At 38.1% G+C, this 19415-nt stretch overlaps 2 protein-coding genes across 2 annotated transcripts; one reads left to right on the plus strand and one right to left on the minus strand.

The window, feature by feature from the left end:
* Positions 1-155: 155 nt before the first annotated feature.
* On the minus strand, positions 156-6324 carry LOC145493063 (DBH-like monooxygenase protein 2 homolog). The gene is made up of 3 exons (XM_081472467.1): positions 5507-6324; positions 2397-2543; positions 156-1194 (listed from the first exon to the last, which is right to left on the minus strand). Exons 1-3 carry the CDS (start codon positions 5777-5779, stop codon positions 1012-1014), a joined length of 603 nt encoding a protein of 200 aa, XP_081328593.1. The 5' UTR covers positions 5780-6324; the 3' UTR covers positions 156-1011.
* A 9050-nt stretch (positions 6325-15374) lies between these two features.
* Positions 15375-17267, plus strand: LOC145493234 (alpha-1A adrenergic receptor-like). Its single transcript, XM_081472653.1, has one exon. It carries the CDS (start codon positions 15684-15686, stop codon positions 16803-16805), a length of 1122 nt encoding a protein of 373 aa, XP_081328779.1. The 5' UTR covers positions 15375-15683; the 3' UTR covers positions 16806-17267.
* Positions 17268-19415: the final 2148 nt, after the last annotated feature.

The following is a 19415-nucleotide window of genomic DNA, read 5'->3' on the forward strand; positions in this document are numbered from 1 at the left end:
AGCTCTCAAGAAATTTCCTTACCATTCGGCCCTGTTATCATTTTTATGGAATTTTTAGATAATCGTGAAAATGGCTGTTAATACGTTGGCTTTTAGCAGGTTCACCTTCCATAACCGAGAGAGACCCGGTGTTCTACTTCAAGAAAGAAACTGCCTTTAGTGAACGGGCAACACAATAAAAAGCTTTATTAAAACGTGGTAAATACAAAACATTTTCCTAAAGAAGTATACTCAACAAATAAAGCCAAAAAAAAGCGATTTTTAGCCGAACTGTCCTAACTAATTACTTTATAAAATCAAATCTCAACATCATATCCCTTTTAGGGAGCTCTTTTAATTAAAGTTACACTTTCAATCTCCAAGGCCGTTTGTTCAAGTGAGAAATTATGGAATACTGGTAATAATTCTTTCAGTTCGCTATACATCCCTTGCGGGAATCTGAGGAAAGCATGGTTGAATAGTTTTACGTGAAACTTCTGCAGTGATTTGCTGGAGTAATCCCTTTCCTTTTTGACGATGTCACGTCATTGACGATTTGTTTTGACAGTTGCTCAGAGCTAAGCTTCGGCAGCACAAAGGACCACTAAGCGGAGCACCATAACTATAGGAACAGAAGCATGCATACAAATAAAAAACCATACAACTCTTTTTTCATGGTCAACATTGCTTAAGTGCGGCCACTGCCTAGGTATTGGTCAAGCCAGGTTAACTTATTGTAATCAGGAGCTACGCTTTTAGGCATGGCTAAATCTATCTTTAACTGTGTGACATTGTCAAAAAGGTCCATTGTTAGCTATCACTGTAGGACAGTGCATGAAAAGGTCCCTTTACTACGTTCACTTAATCCTTATTGACCAGTCAGTCAAAAGTCATTCTTGTGACGAGTTTTAGCTGCAAAGGTTATAGTACAAATAATACAAAAAAACACATACACAACAAGAATTCACTTATCAGCTTTTTTTATAGCAAAGCTGAACATGACAAAAAAAGGTTCTGTGCCCTTTGTAACATTTACTTAAACAAGAAAGCCACAGCAATGGACAGAGATGCCACCCCAAGTTTCCAGTAAAAGCTTCTCAGTTTGACTGCCTCACTGGCGCTTATCATGGTCACTGATGCAAAGCCCTTCTCATTGTGCCTTGACAGGGAGTCATCAGTGTTTTTGTATGCCCACACAAGAATGATTTCTCCTTTCTGAAAACAAAGAAAAAGAAAATGAAAATTACTTCTCCAAGACAGCTGCTGTGCTAATCTTAAATACTGTATAGTCTGTGGTTAGCATAATTTTTTTTCAGGTATATAAAATAAAGTTTTTATGTCTTGTAATGCATAACAAGTATTGCTCCTCTGGAAAACAGGACTCCCCAGGGGGGATTCCATATAACAAGAAAAGAGGTGCTTGTCAGAAATTTTGGAAAAAAAAAATCCTAAGAGGTACCAAGACCCTGCTTTGTGGGCATGGCTTGAAATTTTTTTCTCTCCTGAGTGGTACCAATTCTAAAACAACACATCAACTCTGATACTCAGAAATTTCAATAGCGATGTAACGATAATTATTGTTTCAAATACCTTTCACTCACAAAAATTGATGGTCAAATATCTACTGTAATGTTTTTTTCTGCTCTGAGTACCTAAAAGGTACTGCAAAAGCTCCCACTGTGGACATTTTGAGGCTGAGCACCCTAAGAGGCACCAAAACTGCTTTTTCAACCCCTTAAAAAGATATGAGAAGCTCCACCATCCTTTGTACATAGAAGTACCCCCCCACCCCCCCCCCCACCCCCGGGCTCAGACCAAGCCAATGCATTGGTGCTAAAACATTTCCAAAGCTCACTGTAGCTGAGAGGAGAGTATATAAGCATCGTATTATGTTCAGTTTCTAGTGTCTTTTTTCATATATCTTTTAATCAATGAAATCAATCTATCCTGAGAATACTGTGCATCAATAACTGTCTCTGCCAAAAAGTTATATGCCAAAACTGTCATCACAGGATGCAGGGAAAACCAATTTTTGGGTAAGCTCACCCCACTCCTCAAAAAAAATTAAATATACTAGTAGCTTGAATGAAGATAAAAATTTAAAAATTGTCTAATAAATTATAAATAAAATAATCTCTCTTTTACAGGACTTCTCATGGATTTTCTCAAAAAAGGCAATCCACAGAACTTTCTTTGCACTCTGCACTGCATAGAAAAAATGTTTCTCCCAACATGTAATTCTTTAACTTAACTTTCAGGCCAAAATGTCAGAAATAAAACACAAACACCCTTCCTCCTGCCAACAGCAGCATTCTGTGTACTCACTCTCTCTGTGTGTCACTGCACATTTTAACCAACCTATTTTTAGAAGCACTATATGTAAATTATAGACAAATGACAGAACATCTTAAGTTCACCTCGATGACCACATCTTTTGAATCACCGGTGTCGACCTTCCTGTGGTATTTGATCGTTGTGGTCCCGCCACTCTCCATAGCTTCATCCAGTTGGCAGTCATTCTGGGAATCTAATGAAGGAACCCTGTGACCATCTGTCAAGTAATCCTGAAAATTTGAACAAGAGTTTTCAGAACTTTTTAGTTTTGCTGTTTCTTCCACACATATACTCGACAATAATTTAGCATAACTGTTACAGTAACAATGTTTAAGGCTCTGTTACTAGCCACTGTTCAGGGAAGGGGACCACAATGCACTCCTCTCGGGAAGACTGGATGCAAGAGAGTGTCACAAATCAAGCCTACAACAATGTGTTTTCACTTTTCACCCATTTTCTTCTTTTTTTCTGCTTTTTTTTTTAATTAATTGGAACAGGCGGAGTGTAATCTTCAACTTGCACAGTCTGATCTGGCAGAAAACAAGGGACATGTTTATGAAAAAGCATCACAAAAAACCATTTTCACTGTTTGATGACAGGAAGTATTAACTAAGGTTGAATATTGTTCACTCTGCTAAAGCAGTCCTTGCTTAAATATGGCCCGCTCAGACAACACTTATTTTGTAGTTTCACATAAATTAGCATAAAACTCAGACTTAATTAGCATAATATCATGATAACCACAGCTGTTAATTTTCTGTTTGGGTATTTTAAATTACTGACCCCATGGCAACAGTGAGTTATTTCCCTTGAGACTGTGAGTCATAGTGTACGTGCTGATAATTAACACTCATGGTGTATACAAGTTTTTCACAGATACTGGTCTAGGATTAGTGAAATTGATGCTCAAATCTTTATTCGTCCTCTATCTGATGCATAACAATCATTTACATTACAGCCAGACAAATATAGTTGATAAGGCAGGAGATTCAGCAAGCTCAGTTGAGCTTTTTAAAAGATGACGGCCCCACAATATTATTTCACTAAATCACGTGTAATTAAATACAGAGGGTGGATTATTTCTATCACACAGATCAGAGAGTAGTTACACTTCTAAGTCTTTTTTCACTAAGTATTTCTATTGTCCATTGTAAGGTTGATCTTGAACATATCATTTGAGTGCTTTTTAAACCTGATTGAAAAAATTCACGTTTCTGATTTCCATGGGTAGACTGTTCCAAATAATTGCTCCCTTATATTCAAGTGCAAATTTTCCTTTTTTATAGTTCATTCTTTTCAATTGAATATGTATCTTTGATGCAGATCCTGTATTATAAGAATGTATATTGTCATTGGTAACAAAATACTTTTAAAATATACTTGAAGATTGTCACAGTTATATGAATACATAAAAATTGCTGTCAGATATGGATTAATTCATATAGATACTAGGTATTTTTAATGACTCAAACAGTGGTCTAGATTCTTCTATATAATTTGAGAAGGTTATAATTCAATCCAAATTGAAAACAAGTAATGTCAGAAACGGCTTGGCAAATAAAACCTAAAAAGTAGACCTCCAAGGGCCTATTTTGTCCAAAATTATTTTTTAAACCAAATTCAAGACTTTTACTTTATCTGAATTTTCCAAAAAAATTTATTTTAAAAACTTAAAACGCGAACGAGTTATCCGCAAAAACGTAAGTTTTTAAACGAGTCACTGCACCGCAAACTGTGATAAGCCAATGTGTCAACCCTTGACATGCTTGAGTAGTATTCACAGAAACTGAGCTCGTCCGCGAAGTCGTGTTTCGCTTCTTTTGTTTTACATCTCTTACGTCTTGCAATTTCTCGCACAGAAATCCTCGCTTTTGTTGATTGATTGCCGCGGAATTACCGGTGAATTTAATTGCTGATATCCGACAAGGCAGCTTCTCCAAGCGCTCCTTTCCTCTGCTTCGAAGCTTGTTTTTCCATATTCTAGAAAAACAAGCGGGCCGATAAATTACGCGTTTAGTTTTTTTAAAAAAATGTGTACATATCCCCACTCGACTCGTCTCGCCAGTGGGCCTGTTCAAAGCTATTCTGCTATCATTCCTATTTTTCCCTTTTCCTTCTTGACCATTTATCTGCTGATTCGGTTTATAAGCTGAATGTTTCACGACAGACTTCGCTACTAGTCTGCTACTCCCGATGTAAGAGCTAAAGATATACAGTAAATGTAAACATTGCACTTCGATCGGGATACGTTACTCAGGTTCCTGTAGGCCGCTGGGGAGTTCAAAGCTGCATTTCATTGGTTGGCGGTATGGCCACGTTGACAACTGCTTCAGTTGGTGCGAAAACTGTGAATTTCTTTCGAGGCCGGTATTAGCACTGAGTACGGTCATTTTTGCGCTTGAAGGCTTGCGCGTGACTATCAAAACAAACATAGCAAAATTTGTTGTTATTTTCGGATTCTACAATTTATTAGCTTTAAAATGATATATACCGGTAGTTAACCGTGGTTTTCTTTAAAGCAGCGCGTAAAGAAAGCATTTTCCGGAAGGCAACCTGAAGGTCTACAGAGCCTGTTATGCATTTCCATGGAGCCGTTGTTACGCAAACAATTAATCCTATCTTTCATGTGCTGTTTTCCATTAATAAGCATGTTAATATTGGTTCATAAGGGGAGACCTCACGCAAGCGAAATACATCCGACCGTATTTAACACAATCACTGCAAACTTAATATCACCAAAATAACATCACACCAAAAGGAAAGAAACCGATCTCATTTTTCATGCGAAACAATTCGCCCAGAATCGTTCAAACATGCAACTTAAAATGTGAAAATACGTAGTCCTCTGCCTAACAACAAACTTATAAATCAGAGCGCAATCTCACGCAAGCGAAATATCAAATTTTTCTCCGCTCTCCGCTCGCGAATCCCGCCAGGTTAGATCAAAACAAGCTTAGTGTTTTAAAAATTTAACGTGTTAAACAAAGATAACTTAAGACATCTTCAGTTTAGTTTTAGCACAGTCGTTGCAAACTTAAGCTAAGTGCACCAAAATATCCGTGCAAAATAAGATCACACTTGCAGTTGAAAAGTAACCCATCGCACTTTGCAGGCGAAACAATTCGTCCAGAATCGTTCAAAGCATACAACTTAAAATATGAAAATTACGTAATCTTCTGCCCCAGCAACTCACGTTCAACACGCTAGTGCCTCCAGCTACAGATCCAAGACACGTATCGTAGCCTTTCATATTGGAGCTTTTCTCCTTGGTAAACGCCAAGGCCACCCAGCCCGTCGCTTTCACTTCAACTGCAATGTACATCATGTCTGAAGTAGCGTTGTGGGTCCAGTACACAGTATACTTGGAATCGCCATCCAAAGTGGCCTTGCTGTCGTACTCTGCTGAAAGATCTGCAAACGAAGTTCCACAGAACAGTAGCAAGGATAGTACAACTAAGAGCTCCATGTTCCGCAGCAACGCTGACGCCAATGACTCAGCAGCCGACTTTCGTCTTCAGGAACACCTGTCGTTCCGAGGAGGACTTGGTTCGAAAGCAGGACCGGGCAAGGGAAATTATTTATCAACCAAGCGTGCATTTCCTTTTATGCGTGTTTATCGAACGAAAAAAAAGAAAGACGCCAGCATCCAGCCATCCAAAGTGAACAAGCTTGGTCAATAAAGGATTTCTTTTACGGAAAAAGACTACTATTTTCTTTCAAGACTTAGCGGGTAATCCCGGGCGGACAAGATAGCTAGTACCGTTTAGCCCGCTCGGGTAGCCAATAATCGTATAAAGCAGGGTTTGGTTTATTTTGCCCGCTGACGGAGGTAAAATAAGCAAAATAATAACCACGAAAAAAAGCCTTGGCCAATATCAAGAGAGGATGATATCGGGCTCTCTTGTCGATATCCGTTCTTATAATCCATCAATTAATTTCTATCGCACGCTATTGGTCAAAACTCGTAACGTGACCAAATATGTTCAAGCTGAAACCGTGGAATATCAGAGTGATATTCACCAATTTTCAAAGGAACCCGCTTGTTACGAAAAATATCTGAAGGATAATAAACAAAAAAGCCTTCATTTATGCTCGTAATATTTGTCCTTAGAGATTATCTGTTCCTCGAAACTCACAGTTTTCCTCGAGCTCTCGGAAAACTGTTCGCTTCTCGGAACAGATAATGTCCGCAAGCAAATATCTGAGCATATTTTCGTACCAAATGAAGGCTCTTGTTTATTTACTTATCCCACTAATTCGCCGTTTCACCAAATTAGGTCAGGAAAACGCGCAAAATATGTAGTAACATTATAAACACGCAAAGAAAACCACTTGGCCGATATCAGGCCTTCTTATCCCACTGAGGAGCACATTAAGTCCAGAGAACGCGCGAAATATGAACCCTTATGGTATGGCTGACTTCGCGAGAGGGCAAGAGGAACCAAATGCTGGGCTGTGATTGGCTACCGAGCAGGCAAGATGCATGTGGGTAACCGGTCGTGTAGTCGATTAACCCCTAACCGTTTAGCCCCCGACCACCAGTCGAAAACACTCTATTTCTCGTTCTTTAAGCGTGATAACGTCCACTATAGCAGTTTTTCTAGACCTTGAGTGTGCATTGGTTCCTTAGAAACAAGGGACAACATCGATCTCATTTTTGGTAAATATCACACTTTTCCTCTTATCCAAAATAAGTTTAATAATTAAGTGATGGTAACCTTCCGTTTACAAAACAAATTAAAGCTAACCATTACACATTACTCTATAAAACCTTGCCCGATATCCAAGTCAATATAAACTGGAAGATCACCAGACCAAAATGGTGTACGGGGCCTTTGCTTTGCCACAAAAAGGAAGTGATATGTTTATATATAGTGCAAGCCCTGTCGTAAGCTACTTATAGCCTTGTTTCATATGACGCGATCTTTAACACGCATGTTCACGATTGTACGTTCTTGACATTAATCCACGTGATATTTCTTACGAAGCTCATTGGACCAAATGCACAGGAACCACGTGCAGCACACGAGGCATACTAATGTAATGATCACCGCGCCACTTCCGAGCATCTGTTGCGAATCGTGGAACTTGATCTGGCAATAAAATAATAATGACCCATTATTTGTGTGGCATGTTTGCTGTGCACGTAAAGCGGTCTAAGCTTTCCATGTAAGCAAACGCAGCGTCACCGCACTCGCCATTTCTAGACCCTCCTGCAATTTCTGAAACCGGATGTGATCTAAAAATATCTTGAAAGGGATGACTTTAGTAACAAGGCCTACATGAGAGATAAAAACTATCCCACTCTTCATTCTCTCTTTTCGAACGTGCGGTTCAACATTCGATCAGTGAAGGGGGGAAAACGTACCTCGCAACATTCTAAACGTACGTCTTCACGTTTTTCTTAGCTTTGCGCTGAACTATAGTTAGGGCACAACGTAATACGTTGTTACGGAATAAACAAAAGGTAGCCAGCAAAAGGTAGTTTTAATTGGTGGCAAGGAAAAGATTCTAAACCAATATATTTCTCCTATCTCTGGGCTCAGTTGTTAAAAGGCTGGAGAACGCTATCCAATGTATAAATCGCTATTCAATGGACAATTGGTGGCAAAACAAACTTCACTTGATATATCAATATTCTAACATGGCTCTGAGGTTTTCGGGTCAAAACTGTAAATTTTTAAAGTTTTTTTCTGTCCTTCAATTCCCAAAAGAGACTTCGATACAAAGAAAACAACACCAAACATAGAAGTTTGTCCTGAAAGCCTCGGAACCATGTTAGAATATTGATATATCGAACGTGGCCTATTACAATTAAGGATTGTGTAAGTTGAAAACGTGCAAGATCCTATTGAGACGGTACAGGCAGGGGTGATAGAATCTCAGTTATAAGTTGATTGTCAGTGATTTCTCAGCTATCAATTAGAATTTCAGCCTATTCCTCAGCTAGCAGTGAATTTTGTAGATCTCAGCTCTCAGCTATAGGTTAAAAACGTGTCTTTTGATATAGCAACTACTGTCAGTTAAGTTTTTGGTCAGTTATCAACTACCGATACGTAACTGAAGCTCGTCCATTCCCTTTATATGTGAGAGTCAGAAAAAATAGAAATTAGTCAAGCTAATCGTATGAAGGATTTACACTACGTATGATATTTGAAAATTCTCTCAAAATTGCACGAGTCTTTGAAGTAGACGAGTGCAACTTGAAAGAATTTTCAAATATCCTAAGTAGAGTAATTCCTGAATTGCTCGATCGAGCTTTCATACGATAACTCATTTATTATATGACAGAGAAAATTACGAACGCGTGCGTATTAATTTGCTCCGCGGTGCTAATTAAAAATAACGATAAATTGGCCTGCTCTCAGTGAGCCAATCATAATGGAGAGATTTTCTCGATCATATAATAAATAACCAAAATTTTATGATCACGAGGATATTAATTAAATCAGCTTGTAAATACAGTGAATCTCACTGGGTGGTGTTTTAGGAATATTCCTCGACCACCAGCTGCAGTGAAAAAGTTAATAAAAACTCCTTGTCCCTTTTACACCTAAACAGGAAGCGCTTTATAACCCCAAGTTTCGTTCCGAAGATAACTGTTGGACAACTTTCGATAAACACTCATCCATCCCTGCCCGCCAGACCGTTTAATTCTAAAAAAAATAACCGTTATTTACCTGTTATCTTCACGCGATTACGCGACCACGGGTTTTAACTTACTCTATTTCAGAGCAGATCAGAACATTCGACAGGATTAGAAACTGGCTCACTGTAAAGGAAGTCTAATTTCGTCTTGGAAGCCGAATGATGGTTCTTGGCTGCGTTCTTCCTCTTTTCTTACGTTCTAGTGTACTTGTGTACCAGCAGGGAATAGTTAAACTACAGTCACAACTGAAATCGATCTCTCCGCAGGTGATTAAAAACCTGGTGGGACGCATGCGTATGACGATATCTGAGCTGTAAGATTTCTTATCCGAAATGAGGAGAGGCCTGGGGATGAGTCGTGCTAAATCTTGTGTATATACCGAAGTCTCACTAATGATATGCACTTCAACATTTTTAAGACTCGTAAACCATTGTTTCACGACCCGTACGAGTCGTACGAAAAGGAAGATGCCATTTTCGGGTCGTATCAATTCTTGTACAATCCTCGACACAGCTTTAAATGAATTTCGCACTTTTCGACCAAGCTTTACAGAGCGTCGACTAAGACTGCCGTTATACATGCAAATTCATCAGATCGAGTAACCAGCGACTCCTTTCATTTAAGGAAAATTCAAAACATCCCTGTCAAAATACAGTTGCCATGGCAAAATCAATGGAAGTTTTTTTAACCAATTATTTATCAAACCGAATTGTTCTTAGAGAAGGGTAAGGAAAATTTACCAAATTTGGAATTCATTGCTACAATGCTTTTGATCAATGTCGCAAGAGTTCAAAGTTGGTTTCAGCATAGCTTTAGAATTGTTGTATTTAACCTACTCTCAAGTGAGGTTTTAAAGGGCGTTTTGTAGTTGTTTGCAAATCCGAGTGGTCAAATAGTGAGCCTGGGCCCCATATGCAAAATGGGGCCTGACTATAATCTAAACTTCTCAAACTCATTAATAATTCATCAAGTTTAAGCACTGGAAATCATGACTGTGACGGTGTTTGGATACCTGATCTTAATTAGCATAGATTTTTATGATTTTGCTCCTGTTTTCTTCTTAGTTTTAGTATCGATTGAGAAGATATAAACATTCAAGACAGTGTTTGATCACATTTCCCAATACCTCGAAGTTCGTCAAAAATACCCCGCTACGCTTCGCATTGTCAACCCGCTTCTAAGTGTGGCTATGAAATGTTTAAGCAAGCAACCGGAACGATGATCCTGCTGGTATACGTTGGATCAATAATGATCTAACCGGCTTCACATATAAAATGAAGAATACAAAAGCAAAAACCGACACAACGTCTAACGTAGGATGATTTTTTGAAGGTGTACTATATTTCAGCTGGCCAAACCAGCCTTCTTCGGGTATAATGAGAATTTTACATTGAGACGTGTTTTTATGTAGCCGATATTTTCGTAATACCGGAAATACGTAAAACTAATTGACAGTGTAAAAAGATAAGCATACGGTAAACTAAAATAACACAATAAAAGAACATAGTAAAAGGTGGAAATGTTATGTGTGAAAATAATAAGGTGAAAATAATAAGGTGAAAATAATAAGGTGAAAATAGTAAGTCTGGAAATGTTGTGAAACACAGTCTTTCGTCTTTGACATATTACTTGCACCAATGTTATAATCATGATTTTCTTCACTGGAGAAAGGTTTCTGGAAACCGGGGGGGGGGGAGATATTGATTTTCAAGCCAACAGACCGCTCAAAATTGAGCAAAGTCTTCTTTATGAGATTGCTTTACCTTAATGGTAGTAAGCTAATAGATTTTTTGGCGAAATCATTGTCATAATGACTTTAAAAGTGTTATTTGACAATAAAAATAAACGGTAAAAGTTTGCGACGTTTCGACCGCTCTTCGGTCATTATCAAGCAAGATGTAAGAAGTAAAATTTGCATAGATATATATAGCTACAAAGAGGTAAGAATGTGTGAAAATTATTAATAAAGTAAAAATATGTAAAAAGTATGTAAAAGAATTTACAAAGTAGTGCTTAAAACAATAAAAACATGTAAAACTAATTAATAAAGAAAAAAAAAAGATTATTTTAAAACTTTCGCACGAATAGAGTCAGATTGTACAATCTGACTCTATTCGTGCGAAAGTTTTTTAATATATATATCTATGCAAATTTTACTTCTTGCAAATTTTACTTCTTACATCTTGCTTGATAATGACCGAAGAGCGGTCGAAACGTCGCAAACTTTTACCGTTTATTTTTATTGTCAAATGTTTTAAAAAACCCTTACTGATAAAAGTGTTATTCACACACAAATCTTGCCTTGCAACGCAAAAGAATATTTTGGAGGCTCATTGACTTTAAAACTTGCTGAGCAAAGAAACAAAGAGATCCTATTAATGACTCCTAATAGCCGAAAAATAGATTGTAGGAAAATAATATATGTGAAATTTCCTCTCGCTAATGGCATTATGACGAGTTCAGCTGGCAGTTAATTACTCCCAAATACGAATGCTTTCATTAACATTTTGGGAATTAAAAAGAAAAAAAATCCGAAATTAAGAAAAATTTACGCCTGCGGTCGGCTTGGATTAGGAGGAACTAGCTCGCCGAGAAATTTGCTCAGTCAGTTTCATGCGACATGTTATAAAGGTACATTCGAATTAGCTGTACAGCTATAGGTTTTAGGGTTAGGGTTAGCGTTAGTTAATCTTTTGGGGTCATTCCCTTCAGATCAATGAAGCTGGAAAGTCGGGGACGACTTTGAAAGAAATAGCGCACTTAGGCATGAGAATCTCATGTCTCTATAAAGACTGCTAGTTGTTAGATCTTTTCTCAAGGATACTCTGAATTTTGCCGGTGGCTGGGTCATTGCATAATGTCCAGTCATTTTGTTTGCAAAATATTCAAGATTCCTCCTTCGAAAACGCTTAGAAAAATGCGTTTCATATGTATCTGACAAGTTTTGTATTTTGTCTTAAAACTGGGCTAGATATGTATACGTTAGGCTCGATTTCCGCCGCTCTCCCGGGGTTCCCGAGACAGCGGCTGGTAATTGAGCCTACGTATGCGTGTGCAGTTCAATCTCTGTTTCTGGGCTGGGGTACAAGGCTCGTATTTTTAAGGCTATTTCAACCTGAAAATGCTTGTAAAATGTTGCTATATTTTCAACGCTAAAAGCAAAGTGATATTTCTGGAAATCATTCCAATAGGATATTGCAGTTAGCTCCAAGCTGGAATAAAAAAGAAATTGGAAAAAATAATAAAAAGTTGTTTTTCAAATTTCAAAACTGGAAAATAGAATTTATGAATATCTCAAGTTAAACTGCTTTCAGTTAAATTTTAACTGAACGACGCAGTTCATTAAAATTTAAATTTTAAACCTAGAATGATACATTAAATTAAAGTAGCTATGTACTATCTTTAGCTGTAATATCTTTTAAGTAGTGACCATCGCAGAGTTCAAGCTCACTAAAATATCTCTTTTGATAACTACCAACAAATGAAGATAAAACACATTTTTTTCGTCTTGCACCGTCTTTTGATAACTTTACTGGTTTATATACGTGTAAGAGGTTATTTCATGATATCGCTGGTAAAAAGCTAAAATATTCAAGCACTCCAAATTAAATAACAGGCTTGGAGGAAATTAAAACTAACTTAGACGAAAACAGCTTGTAGCCACGAGTATCAATTGCGAAATCTGAATCTTAGCTCACATTTCCTAATGCACAACGTTCATTTTCAGAATCCCTGTGATTGCAACTGCATGCGGAAACTATAGAAATTGGTTAGCCTTGGAGATTTCTGATAGCATATGGTGAATGATTAAATACTTTTTCATGACATCTGCGGTAGAAGTTTTTTGTTGTTGGCGGAATTTCGTTTGATTTACTCCGTGGGCGTTTTAAACGTGTTTTTTGGATTAAACTACAACTTCACTAAGAGGCCGCGGGCAGATAACTTCACAACACTAATTTACGCTTGATACTTTTTGCATTTTATGTGTTCTTCGATTTCTTTGATATTTTCAACAGCAATGGCTTGTTGGATGAAAGATATATGACACCGCAGCGGGACTTTGAACAGTGGGTTCCGGTCTTTATTTTGCCGAAAACTTCCTGTTTTTGATTTTTTAGTTGTCGGGTCATAATTCTTGTACGCTTGAAATCGCGGAACTAAAAACAAAGGGGGTATTTTTCCATTTGTCTGCTAATCGACCCTGGCAAAACAAAACACTAATTGGAGAAGACGTCAGTCAAATACCACATAAATATGGAATTACATTGCGTATAGTTCGTCAGATTTCTTAAACTCGATAATTCGCACACTACGAATTTTGTTATTGTGACTAGGAAAAGGAGACCATTAACAGGCAATTCAAAACTTAACAAACAAAGGTATGGGCCTATTTTCAATCACCCGTTCGTCCACCATGTGCACAGTTTCCTTGTAATACTTTCAGCCACCTAGTTCAACTGTAACTTGTAATCGATACCCGCTTACATCAGAGAAAAAGTTCGCGTCTTAAAATTCTGATTCAAAAACTCGCGCGGTAACTGGGACTGTCCTCTTGTATGTGGCACAACTGTGAAGATTTTAACTACTGAAATTTAATTTTCTCCGTTTTTGATAAGCTGAACTCAGTCTGCCAGTTCATTTCGAGGTTACCGAAGCAATTTACGAGTTATAAACTAAACTTATTTTGGGAAATTTTTATCTGGCATTCTACCTGATTTCGGGCTAAATGTCAGAAATGTTGAATCCAATGCATTGAAATTTTGCATCAGAAACGTTAGGCAGATACTGAATACTTGAAAAGACCATTGAATGTAATTCAACGAGCTTTTAAGTTCTAATTTTTTTTGCTTGAGGTGAAACCGATATAAATTATAAATTGTGACAACAACTGAAAATAAGGGAGAAATATTATCGAAATTTACTCGCGCGAGAAATGTCTACTTTTGTTGTTTTCTTCAGACGTGGAAAGGCATGTATTCAATTTCACAAACAGCTGAACGAAAATTGGACAACAAACTCCAAAGGAAAATTAAAATAGATGATTCCGGATCTATAAAATTGTAATTCCAGGAGGCTGTTGAGTTCAAACAAAAAATGCCGGCCAAATTAGTATAGTTTACTTCCGTTGGAATGAAAAGCTTAAAAATGTTGGCGTCTGCATGTTACTTTGAACGAAATGAGCAGAAAGGTCTGTACGTGAAGGGAAATAGTAAAAATAAAGGACTCGATTACATACGTACATTTAAAGAAAACTGCACAGTTATTTATATCATTATATATATGTAGGGTCGTGACCGGTAAAAGGCAAACCGAGGCATCTGCCTCGATAAAAATTTGGAATTGAAAGAAATATAGCAATATAAAAGAAGCGTTTTTTTTTTTCTGATATTGCCTCGATAAGAAATTTAGTCTGGCCTCGACTTTGATGTAGAACAATTGCTAAACCAGTTTTCCTTTGAAATGCCGCGGGTATTTGTTAAAAACATAGCTGTTTTTGCACTCTAGGAAAAATGATCTTTTCCACTTCTCAGTTTAAATTTTTACTTTCTGTCAGTTAATTTGCCGGTCACGCCAAAATGTTTTAGTCTATCTTATGTACTTAATTCCCGAAAGCTTAAAGGTCTTAAGGGTACGTACTGTAAATGGTAATTTCTCAGAATTAACCATTGAAGTTTTATCATATTCCGTAGTTCTGGAACGATCCCAGGATTCAAAGATTACATTTCCTTGACCAATGTTTATCAACGAGGGTCCGATGTTTTATAAGTAAATCAAAAGAACCGAAAGCAAGACTCAATTGAAATGCAAATTGAGCTCTAGCACAAAAAAAGCTCAATTAGCGCCAATTTTATGACTTAAGTCTAAACCGAAATGAGAAGTTTCAGTAATAAAGAGGCGAAATAAATTAGACTTGGCAATTTACTTAAAGTGTTAAGGGAGTCAAAGGGGTCATCGATGAAATAGAACCTTACACATCAAATGAAATTTTATTAGATTTTTTTTCGTATTCTTTCCACCTGTCCGGTCCAACAATGTGTTATTATTGTTTTCACGCAGGAAACTATCTCAATAATTTATATAACTGCCAAGTAAATAGGTTGGTTTAATATTCTGAACAGAAGGGGGCTTACAAATTTCACTAATCAGACTTCAATAGGCGAAGCCACCAGAAAATTGCATCCGGGTTTTTCTCAGTACCGCAAAAAAAAAAAAAAAAAAAAAAAAAAAGAAGGAAAGATTTGACACCCGAGAGAAGGCGTTAAAAATTCGATGTCTACAATATTTTGAATTGTAATTGTTTGGCTATTGCTTCTTGGTCCGATTACATCATTACAGTCCTTGTAAAACAGCAACAAAATGAAGTAAGCAAGGGCCTTTGAATATGGACTAAAGGTAATTTGAATAGTATTATCTCTTAAGCTCTTTGAAGCTAAAACACTGTGGTCGATCAAGCGATAATACATCGTTAAATCGTGTAAAGAGCCACGTATACCTTTTTGTCCAACAAGGCAAGGTTTAGCGAAGTTAACAAGACGAATATCGTATTAACTTAAATTATGCGGAATTTCAAAAGAAAGGCAGCGGAGGAAGACAGTATTGCTTAATTAATATACCTATTGTAACTGTTTATCCTTATGTAGTAATATTTCCAAAGTCCGATATATCAAAGTTTTTTACGTTCTTATTTCACCAGCAGTCGAGCAACCAAGTTCACGGCGATATGTCCAACAATTACTCTACCAGCATGCAGGAAACGACAAACTCCTCAGGTTTGGCCGCCAAGAAAAGCGCATACAGTCTACCTTACGCGAACGGACTCACGTTTTTCTACACGTTAATCATCGTGACATGTTTAACCGCTTATGTGATTATCATCCTCACAGTTTATGTCAACCGCCATTTGCGAACAACTTGCAACTTCTTTATTGTGAGTCTCGGCATCGCAGATGTGATGATCGTCACCATGGTGATGCCAGTGAACATCGGCCTTCTACAAGGAACGTTTCGTTTTTCATCGAGCGCGGAGTGCTTGTTCCTGGCAACTATTAACCTGATCAGCATTTCGGCTGTTTCTTTAAATCTCTGCACAGTAAGCGTAGATAGATACTTCGCTATCGCTTACCCTTTTAAATACGAGGCGTTTGTTACGACCAAAACAACAGCAGTGATCATTGGAGCCATCTGGCTTTACGCTTTGTTTGCCGCTGTTTTGCCGCCAATGGGCTGGCAGTCGCAGCCCACTACTGTCAATAGACATGTATGCGTTGGTGATCTGGACGAAAGCTACATTTTATTCCTGAGCATCGGGAGTTTCTTTCTTCCAGCGTTCATCATGGTTTCCACCAATGCTATCATCTACCGCATCGCCACGAACCAAGCAAAACGTGTTTTGCGCATCGTTCCAGTGGTGGGCGTTAGCGCAGAAAAACTCCGCAAAAACTTTCGCGCGGCTAAGCGAATTTCGCTGATCGTCGGCGCGTACCTCATTTGTTGGGTCCCTCAAATGGTGGTGCTGGTATTGGCGTTAAAGATAGGAAGCAAGAATATCCCCTTTCAAGTGTCTCCGGTCACACTGTCCCTTCAGTACAGCTGCTCGGCTGTGAACCCCTGTATGTTCTGTTTCACTAACCGAGAACTTAGGAGCACGCTCAAGAAAATTCTTTGCACAACCTTGCGTAGGAGACGCAACGCATCATTTTCGAGTACAACTGGTGAGATGGCCCCGGAGAGAAGACGGTCAACTGTTTGTAGAATAAGCCAAACTACGGAGATTTCTCTTGGAGTTAAAGGAGAATCAAGGACAGCTGTACAAATTGGAAACGCAAATCTTGATGGACTGTGAACAGGTTCTCTAGTCGAGGATGGGGTCACCTCACTCTAAGCCAGTTCTCTTTGGGCCCTCCCAGCCGAGGTCAGACCCTTCCAACCGCAGCCTGTTCACAGGCTACACTCTTAATTTTACAACTAGTTTGATCTATGATTGCTGGAATGTAAGGTGGCAGATTTCACTTGCCGATTTATGTGCTCAGTGATATAGGTCCCCAGTTTATGATTGCCCTTATCTTTTCAGACCATCCCCTCTCTCAAAAAATTTTCAAAGAATAAGTAAGCCCGCAAAAAATGAATAGCCGAGACCTATTACAATGCAGTCTTTTAGCAAGAAAAGTCAGTATTGCTCGAAAACGAGCAGTTATAGCCATGTACGAAGACCAGGAGCACGGGAATACGCTGAAACGGCCCGGAGCACCCTTAAAATGAAAGTTCCTTCTGTCACTTTGCCGCCCTTTGCACCAGCCGACGTTATGCCCGGGGGCGGGGGAGGGGATGCGTGCACGTGAGCGAGTGAGTGTTTCTGTCACTAACCACGATCTAGTAACTGTAATTAATACTAACCTGTAAAATATGATGGCTAGTCAGTGATGTACCTACTTCAGTCTACAAGTGACTTCAAGTATCTGCCATAATCTACCTAGTTGTAATATTCCACGAGCGCGAACGAGACGCGTAGCGTCGAGTAGGCTATAACCATCTCATAGCCAACAGTTAAGTGCCATTGGAATAATTGTTATATTAAGAACGCCCCCGGCCCAAAATATAGAAAACTGAAATAAAATAGAAATAAAACGCCTTAAAAAATTGTACGTATGCTTGCCATATTTGTAGCGCATGGCATGGTATAATGACGCAAATACCATGATGGATAAGCCAATGAAAACTCGTGAATTGTATTATTATCCAATGATACACTTTTTAATTTAACATCATAAACGCGCGTTTGATATACATTAATGGACACAGTGATGTATAGTTTAACGACTTGATGAGTAGGAACTGTGTGACTCTCTCTAACAGCTTATTTTAGCCCTGTATATGAGGTAGAACTAGCGTGAAATTCGATTTCCGTCTATAATATATATCTATTTCAAAGGCTACCAGGATATCCAACGTTTCTGAACATGCTGTTATATACGTTTCGGAGAAATAAATTCTAAGGTGTATATATGGACGGCTTCAGTACAATAAGAAGAAACTACAGTCAAAACTCTCCACAACGTACAACGTACGGCCACCTTGAGGACAGAGAAAAGTGGGAGTTCACGGAGATTAAATCCTTGCTTGCTCATTATTTTTGAACTGGCCAGTAGTTTACGTAGAAACAAAACTAACTTGATTACTTATTCATTACAATAGAGTACTAGAAAATGGGTTATCCTGTGAGCTACCTCTTTCCCAGGGTCTCTCTGCTTCCAGCCCTCGTCCCGCGCTCCAGCGGGTGGGAAGAAGAGAGACCCTGGAAACGAGGTTGCCCTTTGAGTAGTACTTTGTACTTTGAAATTGCAAAACATTTCATCTCTGTAACTGTTATAGGCTCAATTTAAAACCATTACATCGTGTATCCACCGCTGATAATAATAATTATAATTGTAAAACGTTGTTGTATTCCTTGATTCTCTGTTTACACTATGACGAAGATATTAGCTTTAGAAAACCACTGGAATAAAATGACTTAAGTACCTCAGTGTTTCTTTGCAAAGTTTTCCATTCATTTTTGATATTAAAGCTTTTCAAAATTTATTTGTTGGCTATGGCGCATGAAATACATACGGGCACGTGTTTTTCTAGGTTTCTTCTCTTCCAAGAAACTTGGTTTATTGCTGGTGGATTTGATAAGCATTGCAAAAACACCTTTTTTATACATATAAAAAAAAAACAGAAGAAACGTAGAGGTTTTAAAATATGTCAGTACAACGAAATTATCGAGAAAAAATGTTCATAGAGTTAAACAACACACAGCTAAGAGTAACGATTAATGTTACAGAACAGCGACCACTTAACTCGGCAATTTCATGAGAAGTCATCACATCCCTTATTTTCATAACAGAAAATTGTTTTCAAACTATTCACCAAAATATTTTCTGTAGATATCATTAGAAACAAAGAAATTGCTAAATAAAATTGTGACAGGGAAAATCTTCGAAGGAAGTCGCTAAGTTTAGTAGTCGCTCAAAATTGTAACATTAAGGAAAAAATGGTACATCTGCTAAAGCTATTTTAGTTTTCTGAGTGACATAAGATAGTAATATTTCATCTAACTTCACATGCGTAATAAACAACAGCTTGTAAACAATAGATTTTCCGAAGATGAATCAGTCGGTAGAAGGGCAAGAGAGGGACAAAAGGTGAACACCTGCCATATGACACTAGCTGGTGATACCTTTCCTGCATGAAAGGAAAACTCGCCACGAAAATAAATTATTAGGTAAGGATACTATAGGAAAACAAGGGGATATCACGGGAGGCGCGGTGGCACAGCAGGAACACGTAATTTTGCAAGCGCATCAGAGGTCTTGGTTCAAACGTTATCCGGGATCATGGTTCGCTGAGTAGACCTTTATTCTCACAAATTGATGCCTTTTTTCATCAAAGTATATTAATGAACACCGGGGTAGGT

The sequence above is a fragment of the Orbicella franksi genome, chromosome 7, assembly GCF_964199315.1.
Source record: "Orbicella franksi chromosome 7, jaOrbFran1.1, whole genome shotgun sequence".
NCBI classification, from domain to species: domain Eukaryota; kingdom Metazoa; phylum Cnidaria; class Anthozoa; order Scleractinia; family Merulinidae; genus Orbicella; species Orbicella franksi.